The sequence below is a fragment of the Puntigrus tetrazona genome, chromosome 2 (assembly GCF_018831695.1).
Source record: "Puntigrus tetrazona isolate hp1 chromosome 2, ASM1883169v1, whole genome shotgun sequence".
NCBI lineage: Eukaryota > Metazoa > Chordata > Actinopteri > Cypriniformes > Cyprinidae > Puntigrus > Puntigrus tetrazona.
Window position 1 is genome coordinate 20,693,851 of NC_056700.1, and position 11,794 is coordinate 20,705,644.

The 11,794-nt window shown below is 37.6% G+C and overlaps 1 protein-coding gene across 4 annotated transcripts in view; it reads right to left on the bottom strand.

Moving 5' to 3' along the window:
* The window catches only part of dip2cb (disco-interacting protein 2 homolog Cb), a 29,417-nt gene extending 18,964 nt beyond the window's left edge, over positions 1–10,453 (bottom strand). For 2 of the 4 annotated variants that reach the window (XM_043253415.1, XM_043253409.1), the window contains exons 1-3: positions 10,060–10,451; positions 701–772; positions 509–613 (exon numbers count right to left, since the gene is read on the bottom strand). In XM_043253415.1, coding sequence (XP_043109350.1) covers positions 509–613; positions 701–772; positions 10,060–10,138 — 256 coding nt within the window. In that variant the 5' untranslated portion in view covers positions 10,139–10,451. Of the gene's footprint in view, positions 1–508; positions 614–700; positions 773–10,059 lie in introns of all 4 variants that reach the window. The other 2 variants (XM_043253434.1, XM_043253423.1) reach the window with 2 other exon arrangements.
* Positions 10,454–11,794: the final 1,341 nt, after the last annotated feature.

Sequence of the window (11,794 nt, forward strand, 5' to 3'; positions counted from 1 at the left end):
TTTATTCAGTGGTTTTCTACATCTAAGCCCAATCATGTGCTCTGACGTCACAGGACAACTTTCTTAAAAGTATTCATTACAACATAACAAATGCAACCCCCCCATTAAATTACATTTAAAAGGCATTCTAAGCGATTTTTTAGGCCAAAAAGCAAAACAAACTTGTAACCAATTAGCAGTAAGGGGTGTGTCTACTTATTATGTCTACTTAGCGTTCAGTGCACAACATGGGCATTAGCTGTGTCGAGTGACAGAAAAATAAAGATGGTGGATAAAAAAAAAACAAAAGAGGAAAGTGTCTGCAGTACAATAAGGCAAGAAATAGGACCAGATCAGATCAGATCAGCTTTCCAGCGCTCAAGAGAACTCAAGGAGCGGAAGGACTGTGATCGAATGCTGAGGCTTTGTTTCTTCTTGTGTCTATACTGCAATAGCTAAAGTCTGTCTACACTGACTGTGTGTGTGTGTGTGTGTGTGTGTGTGTGTGTGTGTGTGCCCTTTATCTCACCTGAGCGGTAACGTTCATCCCTTGTGCCAGTGGACCGTCTGCGTTGGTAGCGGGAGGATGAGGAAGAAGATGAAGATGGTGTGACAGGGATGCGGCGCTCTGCCCCTGTGGCAAACACCGTGGGATAAATGTAATCTTAACACAATAAAAATCATATGCTGCTTGGTAAAATTTGGCGTGTGTGTGTGTTACCTGGTGTGTGAGGTAGGTAAGCTTTTAAAAGTTTGGATCTTTTCTTCTCGTAGCCCTTCTGGGTGATATCACCTGAAAAAAAAAAAAGAGGACACTCTCATCATTGCCACTTTTCATCAAGCTTTTATGCCATGCATGCAAACTTTACTCCTACCAGGCAAAACTATTATGTCACTGTACAGATGTATAGAGAAATTATTGACCTAAAACATGAATAGACAGACTAACCCATGAGTTAAGAGGGTGTTGAAAAGAAAATCTCACCAATTAGCATCAGAATTAAAAATTTAATTCAATGAATTAATTTTTGCAGCAAAATCACAATTCAGCTTAAATATAAATTTTGCAATTTTACAGATATACTGTAAAAAAAATATTATTAAATACTTGATTTTCAATTCAAGCAATATCATTAGTACTATTAGTAATATTTATTACTTTCAACATCATCATTAACAACAGCAACAACAACAATAATAATAATAATATTAATAAGTATTATATATTAATAATAATATTATTATTATATTTTAAATCATTAAATCTTTTCCTAAATGATCCAGTGTTGAGCTAGTATGACTGATGAATTCTAGTAAACAACCGTCTAAACGCGCTGCATGCCAAAATAATATCACAAATGATATCCATGGCAACATAGGTGTGGTGGCCCCCTCAGAGACCCGCAGGAAATTAAGACATGGAGGCTCTTTTCTCATGAGACTCCCTCTCCATTATGAACAACAACTGAAAAAAAACTGAACTTTAAATACATTTCTGCAACATAAAGAGACGATTTGATTGTACACGCATGCACAGACCTGGAGGGGAAAACCAGAAAACATCACGGCATAAACTGGGTTACTAGGTCAATCTGCACTGAGCTTTACATAACATACGTGCACATTCAAAGACAACATAACATATGCATATCCTGAAACCCGAGCGTACATTCACGAGCATAATCAAATCAAAGTCGAGATAACGTATGCATATCCATGAGAGCTTACGCGCAAAACATGTACACACACACAAACGCACCCACCAAACACAAACTCAATGGCCACTTTAAAAGATATGGCTGCTTGTCAAAATAAACAGCCAAACATGTGTCTGTGAAGCCCATTTAGAAAGCATGCAGATATCATCGCAATGCTTTAGTGGCTTTCAGACTATCGGATCATTAGAATTGGCACGTTATGGCATGTGATCTGAGCAAATGAGCGTGGGAGGATTGTTGATGCAAGGTTTCTCAGAAACAGTCGACCCTGTGGGATTTACATGCTTGGGTTCACAGAGAACGCTGTGTGAATTCAGCCAGATCTGGGAGAGAAAACACCTTGTTAAATAGAGCTCAAAGTAGCCGGCAGTACAGTTCTCTTTACTGTTGTGGAAAAAAAAGGGGGTTTTGAAATGCACTACAGGTCAAAGCTCAAGTAATAAATGTGAACGCAAGAAGAGCCTTTAAAAGACACTGAATCAGTAAAACTGGCCAATAAAGATTTGTCTAAAAACTCAAAAGTCATAAAGAGGAAATAGCTGACAGTTGGTCAAAATGTAAATAATTGGTGTCTTTCTAAAAATATACACTGCTTTTCAAAAGTTTGGGATTAATATGACTTTTAATGTTTTTTGATGGAAACATTAACATGTCATGCTCCTCGATTTGATCAAAAATACAGAAAACATAGAAAACTTTAACATTGTGAAATATTATTGCAATTTCCTGTTTTAATATATTGTATTTATTTCTGTAACACAGTGCTGAATTTCTATCAGCCATTACTCCAGAAATCATTTCAGGAAAAATTTTAAATCAATTTATTATGCTGACTTATTATCGGTGTTGTGCTGCTGAAATTATTTTGTAAACTTTTTTCTTTGATTCTTCGATGAATACAAAGTTTAGAAACAACATTTGTTCAAAATAGGAAACTTTTCTAACGAGTATTTACTATAACGTTTCATCATTTAACACATCCTGATACTTCTACGCTGAATAAAAGTATTAATTAAATAATAAAAAAAGCAAAAAAAGCAAACAAATGTGTAAACCCCAAACCTTTGAAAAACATTCTTCTTTTTCACTTACAGTTGAAACCAGAAGTTTACATACACCTTGCAGAATGTTCATTATTTTACCAAAATAAGAGGGCTCATACAAAATGTATGTTACTTTTTATTTAGTACTGACCTGAATAAGCAATTTAACATATTTATAAAAATGACCCTGTTCAAAAGTTTACATACACTTGTTTCTTTTTACTGTGTTCTGAATGATCTACAGCTGTGTGTGTTTTTAGTGATAGTTGCCTGCTCAAAAAATCTTTCAACTATTATTTCTGTGTTTTTTAAGCATTTTTGTGTATTTGAACCCTTTCCAACAGAGATCCATCTTTTTTTACAGTTATTTAAACCTAAAGTTTATTTCAGACTTTGATATTTTGTTAAATCTGAGTTCAGTGTGTAACATTTTGACATCTCTTCTTACACTCTAGCTTCACAAAGAACTAGGCCTATTCATTCACAAATCCATATCCTTCTCTCTTGAACCCCCATCAACACCGCTAGAGCCAAAGCACAAACTTGTACAAACAATACACTTGGCATTGATTTTGCCCCAAGGAACGCTCCCAGCATCTTGCTTAATACAGGTTACATTCGACTATTTTTTCCCTCAGAAAGCTAGAGGGGGTTCTACCCAGCAGAAGGACCTCAGACAAGCTTGTAAAATCTGGTACAGACCTACAGTCTCAAACTTGCTGACCTGCTGTTCCATCAGAGAGTTCAGCTTACAGGCCTGCAGCGATGGTCATGACAAGAAGGCATGATAACATCGGTATAATAGTCATTTATGATTCGCTGAAACACAGGCTACATTGTTCAGGCCTTTACTGAAGGTGTGAGAGTCATCTGATTCTGACCTGAACCTGAAGCTGATTATTGATGGTTGATTGTGCATATTGCTTCCTTTTAGACTTATATCGCTCTAGTAATGATAACAGATGAATAAGAGTACACATGGACATTTGGTCTGGGTTGTGTAACAAAATGATTAAATTGAGTGTAACTGGAAAAGATGATTTAATCACAGTGAAAAAGATGAGTAATACGACATGAAATTATGCGTGACGACAAGAGTAGACTATCTGCAATCATATCATTGTGATAAAAACTATTACATTTATTGTTATTTTAATTATTTAAAAACTAAGTGAAGCCCAAATCCATCCCTTTTAGGAATCCTTTAATTAATGTAAAAGCATAATATTCCTGGCAGACTGAAGATGACCGTTCTGAACCTCAGTATCTGGCTGATGTTCTGTAGGTTTCCCGTTTAATGAGACTAGCAGGTGAGCGCTTAACCAACCAATCTAATACCAACACCATCATAAACAGCATAATAAACTGTATGTAGGTCACGTCTTACACAAACACACACTCTGCTCTAAGATAGCCCGCAGCTCTAGATGAATGCAAAAGCATGGAAATTAGGAGCGAACAGAATTTTTCAGAGAAAGAGCATAACATTCCCTCTATAAAACAACATTTATGATTACATCAACTAAAAATTAAAACACCTATGAATAACTCTAATAATGAAAGAGAAATGGCTGATATCCCTAAGGGTTGTAAGATGTGTATGTGTAAACTGTATATTTACATATATGGGGGAGAGAGAGAGAGAGAGAGAGAGAGAGAGAGAATAAAAATAGCATCATGACAGGCTTTTGGACAGCTGCAGTTGTGGAAAGAGAAACTTCCCATGACAACCCCCCAATAAACATACACACACATTACGCATTAAAGGTTATGCATCTAGCTGTTCACTTTATAAACATTATGAGGTTAAATATTACAAATGCACACCCAGAGAACCCATTTACATATACAACACGATATATTTATTATTGGAAAGTGCCCAGCGGTCCATTGGAAAGCACAATAAAAAAAAAAATTCCCACCCTTTTAGTTGTCTGAATGCAGACATGAATGATGGAGAACTTAAAACAAGGGTTACCAAACTGGGGTTTTTAAATTGATTGACTAATTATTAAAACATAAAATAATTAATAAATAATTAAAAATAAAAACAAACAAAATAAAATTAAGTGTTATTTACCTGTATATCATGACCATTAATCAATCATGATTTCAGTCTATGTTTCCCTGTCTTGGTTTTTGTGGACTCTTATTTTGAATTGTTTGTTCCCCGTTGTTTCTGTGTTCCCTTGTTCCTTATCCCACCTTGTTAGCCTCCTTAGCAATTGATTAGCTCCTCCCCCTGGTTACCTCGTCATCCTGTCTATTTAAAATCCATTCACTTCCTGTTCAAGCTGCCGAGTATTTGTCCAGAGTTTAGCACTCTCCTAGTGTTACCTGCTGTACCAAGCCATTCCATGTTTATTTTCTGTTTAGTCTCCAGTAATGTTCTGCGTATTACTCTCCTAGTGTTATCTGATTTATGGAGCCGGTTTCTTGTTTTCGTAGTCTTGTGTCCGTTCCTGGTTTAGTTATTTTCTTGTCATGCCTGATTTCCTGTGTTAAACCATTAGCCTATGAATTTTGGATTAACCCATTGCCTGCCGTTTCGGACTCTGTTTGCACCTGCCTGTTCACTGGACTGCTCTTATGCTTCGCCCATACCATACCTGTTTGACCCAGCATGTATTTCGAGCATGTCTGTTAATAAAGCTCGTCAATGGATCCGCGTCTCATTGGCTCTTTATTGGCATTAATGACTATATGCAGAAACCTGAACATTCATGGAACCTTTCAAATGCAAAAAACGAAAAAGAATCTTTACTGAACAAGCACCCTTTTGGAACCTTAAGTTACTTTAAGTAAATATTTTGGGCCCAAGGGGTTTGAATGAGGAAAAAAATGTTTGGAAAACCCTGGTCTGGACAATATAATAGAGAACACAAAAAATAAGAAACTTCTCCTCTGAAGATAAATGATAAGCAGCTTTGCAGCCAAATAGACCTGCTTCACACCGAACAGTCCATCTGCTACACCGGCCATAGAAACTGACGTTCTTTGTACACACTAACACGCATTCAAGTTCACAGCCAAAGCCTTTCTTACCAAAATGTCTTTGACAGTCGAGAGTGCATTTACAGAGTCAGGCAACGAAAAACATATTCAAAACATAACACTACATCTCAGAAGAACGTTAAATTGCAAACACAAGCATTGCGACACTGCCAAACAAAGACAAGTCGAGCTAACAAATCTTGTTTAAGGCTTCAAACTGCCTTGGGCTGAACGACACAGAATGACTCTGTTTATAATACATGTAGAGAGGTGGTTATGAAAGCAGAAATGAGGGTGAAGGGCTTACTAATAGTTCACTCAAGGTGAATATGACTCCTGGAGATAGTGAATCTTTCCTTAACAGAATAATTTTGCCATTATTTACTCGCCATCATGTAGTTCCAAACCTGTATTTCACTACTGTAGATCAAAGAGATTCGTTTTTGAAGAATATCCTGGTTGCTCTATTCAGTATAATGAAAGTGGATGGACCGGGGCTTTCAAACGTCAAATTTACTGCAAAATAGTTCTGAGCTATTTTTATATAAGTTGCATGGAGAAATCATGAATAATAATTCTTTGATATTAATATCAAAATGTAATAGTTCATGTATCTCAGTATTTTGTGAGATATTTATGTGCAGGTCCTCAATGATCCAGTCGGTTAACATTCTTCTGAAGGGTGAGATATCCATAAACTACTTGAATTTCAGCAGTTTGATTACATAGCGTAAAATCTATATCATACAGCCTCGAAAGACTGGGAATATAGAAAAGAAATACTTTTTATGATGTTTCTACTGGGCTTTTGTGTCGTTTTTGAAGCTTGAAAGCTCCAACTGCAGTCAGAGCAATCTGTTCAACAGAAGAATGAAAGTCACGCACGTTTAAAATGACGAAAGCGTATGAGAGTAAACGATGACAGAACGTGGAGGCAAAATATCACTTTAAAGGTGAAGTATGCAGTTCACCTTTCAAGTGATATTTCACCACCCCGTTCTGTCTCTCTCTGAGCCATTATGAAAATCTGACCTACCTGCTCAGGGTGACCTACCGGTAGTTTAAACTGTCATGTTTACTAGTACAACATGGGCAGCACATCTCAGCACATAGAAAAGTAAGGTTGTACTAACCCACAAGCCTCATTGTAAAATATTACAAGTTTTCTCAACATGTTCAAGTATTAGCATAAAAAAGCACCACAAACGCATCGTATAGGAAGTCGATATGACTCGTGTACTATTTTCCATGTCTTCTGAAGCCATATGCTTTGTGTGAGAAACAGACCTTCTTTGTAAAAGAAGACAAGCTTGGAAATTCTGATAATGACATTCCCATTTGTGTTCCGTGGAAGAAAAAAAAGACATTAGGCTGGGTAATGACAGAACTTTCTTTTTCGGGTTGAACTATCACTTTAAAACATATCCAGTGCAGAAGTTTAAGCCATAATTGAAAGTGGCAGATGATAACAAAAAAAACAATAAATGCCTCCAAGTTAAACCTAAAAAAATTGTTTCCCTAAATAACCTTTCAGTGAAGAGTTTTTAAAAGAAACATTTTTAGTGTAAAACTGTTTTCTAAATCCTAAAACCTTTCTCCACTATAAAGAACTTTTCCACTTTTCTGAATGGAAATCATCCATTGATTTTAAAGGATCTTGACAGAACCATAAGGAGCAAATCTTTAATCTTTATGTATGTAACGTATATTTCCTTTTCATTGCCCATATAATGAGTCCTGCTGTAACACCTTAACGCCCTGCAGGATCCCACATGTAAACAGTAATAATTATTGTGCCATTGCTGACACCTGTACACACAGGTAAAAATCTCATTCTAACACACCCATATTTACACACAGTCCTCCTGTTTGCAATCATTCAAAGCCGCTCAACCCAGGATATATTAATAGAATATACCGATTTAGAATTCTCTTGTTGGATCAATAATAAACCAGAAACGGCAACATTATTAAAACAGCTCCTTTAAAAAGAAGTCATATCATCGGTTTAACAAAACTATGACAGACACTTGTCATTTATCAAAATCAGACCACATAAATACACGATTACATTCTGCATGAGTGCATTAGTGTAAGTATATGTAACTCTGATCAGATGAAGACCCTAATCCTGCAAAATGACTCTTCTGCCCCCATAAGCCTTTGTCCACAGAGCCAATCCGAATACAGCACGAGAGACCGTGAACCAATGAAACAATTGCCTGTGGCAAGAAAGCCAATCAAATGACAGCATGCGTGGAAACTAGGCCAGAAGCCAAAGCAACAGAACAGTGACAACAGATGCCCCAATCCATACACACAAATAGGATATCGTAATATACGACAAGCTTATGAATGCACATGTTACATATGCTAATTCACTGAAGGACGTATATGTACATGGAAGTAGGCCGCAATATAAAAGCTCCAAAAAGTGGTATTCTGGGAAATGTTCCCCCACTTAAGTGTCCTACCCCGTTTCACTGGACCGGGTTAGGGGTCGATGGGAACATTCTGAACTCCTGAACTATTTGCGTTTGAACAAACATCATGATGGATTATTTAATATCTGATTGAAGTACACAGAATAACAGAGCGCTGTCTCATGCGCACAGGGAAGGCGGCAGATGTGGCCTAATAAGGGGAATCATCTTCTCTGGGTCTCTCTGTTAGGAGGAATGATGCAATCTACATGAAACATAAACCACAAAACACAGACTCACTGGCCATGTGGCACCACTGTCTTCATGAACCGGGTCAAGTCTCCAGTACACACAGCAATGGTGTGCCATTCATCCCAAACTATTTTAAACTATTTTCCCATTCTTGTATAATTACTATAAAAGCAAGGTTTTCCTTTTTTTAAGCATCTTAGAAATTAGAAACTACATGGTATATTTGCACTTGGGTCAAAGACGTTAAGATGCCTGCATCAAAATAAATTTACAAAAGTGATTTAATGTTCATTGAAAGCACATTAATTGTAAGTAAAGTGTTTACTTTTAAGGTTTCAAATAAGTTTTTGAAGAATAAAATGTCAAAATTTTGGATGAAATGATATTATAACTGTCATTCAATGTAAGATAATATTTACGCAAAAACTCAAACAACATTCTTTCAATTCTGATGCATACATATTAAAATACATTTATTATAAATACATACATTTTATTGTGTTCTGAAAAGTAGTAAAACAATTTTACTGACCAATGGCCAAAACCTAGGATAGTGGCTAATTTTAAGTGTAAAAGTACGACAAATTAGCATTTGAGGTGAAAGTCTTTTAATCCACCAGAAATCGATTTTTGTCTTTGAAATATTCTTGACAAAATTGTTACACTGAATGACATTTGGTTTGCTTTGGGTCTGGGACAACAACAATTTCAAGCAGTATTATACTTAAACGCTTTTTCGTCTTTGACCCACTTTGTTAAAACATATTTTTCACATTGCAGGAATAAGAAAATACTATTATCTCTCCTTGATGCCATCCCAAAAGTGGGGCAGACTTCTATAGAAGGGGATTTCAGACTGGGGTACACAGACCACCAGGGAGACTTCTAGGGGGTCTGTAAAAAACATTTTTTTTAATACTAAATGCATTTTCAAATATTTTATTATACATCTATTTTTAAATTCTCGCCTCTGCTTCTTTGCAACGTACATGTGCTCAAAAATAGTTTTTAGTAAGCTTTTGTGGAAAGATACTCATTCTGCAAAGTATTATTAAAGATAATTCTCTTATATATGTTGTTAACTTGTTACAATAAATATTTTAATTATTTTGGCTTTAGTAACGTAAAATGACAGGAGTATCTCACATCACATGGGTTTCTCATGTATTATCACAGAGTGAGAGAGATGCACTGGATGTTTGAAACTTCACGGCCAAGCGCATTACTTGCAAAATGCACAACAAAAGCAAAGCCCCAGTGCTTTACACATACCAGCTTCACTTATAACTGATTTACGTGCCCTATATATTCACAAAGGCGGTGGCCGTGTTATGAACAGCTCACTGGAATGGAGAATGGAAACGGAATATGAGAGGGAGAGAGAGAAAGCGAGAGAGAGATTTTAAATTCCAAAAGACACATCTCCCTTCACGCATCCTCACAGCAACGAATCAAAAGTGTGTTATAATGTCTTAAAATACACATTTCTGTCCTCGTCCAAGGTCACCGGAACCGCTCAGTCCGGGTTCTGCAAACGTAAACACGCGCTCACTTAAATCTGATACATGCATCGAGCGCGCCGACCCGTTCATCTCTCCTTCCGTCGTTCACTTTCTCCCTCTCTGACCGGACAAACGGGCAGCTACTCACCCTCCGACAGCTCCAGCTCGAGCTCCGCGAGCCGCGCGCGCACCTCCAACGGCAGCGGTAACGAATCACGGTCTGCCATTGCGACTCCAACACATCCGAGCCTCGGTGCCTTTCTGTGTCTCCCGAGCACACGGTGTCAAACGTGTATTTCAAGGTGCAAAAATAGACCGCATGAGTGTGAGCGCGGGTGGACAGCGAGCAGACGCGTTACTGGAGACCCGTCATCACCGGTCGCGTTTTTTTTCGGTTTTCGGTTTCGCTCGGCTTCCCTCTGATCCTAGATTGTAGTGGTGCACAGGAGCAGAGCTGCCCGTGTATCCACTGCGGTGCCACCGTGCCCGCCGCTGCCGTCTCGCTCACGTGACCTCGGTGTTCGTTCAAACGCAGTGGAGAGCGACAGTGCGCGCGCGCACCGGCTGTAACGGAAAGCGGCAGCTGTGTGAAGATACGACGACCTACAGTGCCATCAAACACACCCCGAGTGAATGAGGGGGGCACGCTGGCTCTTTTTTGGATAATCTAATATAAAGATTCTTACCTATATTACGAGACAATAGTGTAGGCTGCAAGCGAATACAATACACGATTCAGTCGCATTTTCCGCGCGTTACAGTGATGAAATATTCTTGTTATCATAAGAGAAAAATATGCTACTTTATTTATGTTATGTTATATTCGTAATCGGGCTGTTGGCCTAACTGTCAACATGTGTCAGAGTAATCAAATGTATTATTATTGTTGCTATTATCATTATTTGTATATTTGGTATATAATATAATTTATTTCTTTTTTAATTATTTTACTGAAGATTTTTACTACACTATTAAAATGTTTAGAGTGGTTATAATGCCTCCTGCTGGTGAGTGGTGGTATGAAAGCAAAACAGTCAAATCCAAGAGCAAACCTTTAGCCAAAACGTGCATCTTTAAATGAATCAATTATTATAAGCATAGATGTTTACAGTCTTCATCATGTGATCTATAGCCTACATTAACATTTTATTCAGATGGCACTGATCTTGTGCCTTTGTGAAAACATAGTAAACATCTTCTGACACAGGGTTTTGAAATTCATTACGTGTTGCTTTGGTCACTAGGGTTCTTCTATACAACAGAAAGCACTGTACTTCCATCCCTCACAGCCTTATTTTAATTCTGGTCAAAGAAGGCTCTACCACCCTGACAACGATCTATAAGGCATGCTTACGGCAAAATCATAAAGAAATAGTGGCTTCAGCCGCTAAATACAAATCCAACCAGGAGTTGGATATATACAGTTTTATTACCTGTGCTAAGCAAGTTATGCCCATGTTTCATAAGGCCCACCTAATACCCTTGAGAGAAACACACAACAGCCGAGAACCAGACTGTAATAACCACCTCAGAGAAACCATAAAACACTGCACACATATGTCTGTGGGCCATAAAACACCACATCAGTCGATGAGCTTTAAATCTGGCAACAGCTCTGCATTTATAAATGTGACAAACATTTGGAGATCTGCGGAAAGCTAAAATTAAACTTTTGAAGGCCTGTTTGAGGCAAGAGATGAAAAGCAAGAGATGGCTCTTCACTCATAGCGTCTTGGTACAGATTTAGTAACGGTAGAAATTCAGAATGACAACAGAACACAAGGGTTAAATAGGTAGAATTGTAAATCAGATTAACAGATTAAATGAAACGCTTAGATCGGAAATGCTTTGCACCAATCACGGCGAGCTCATTTACATATACC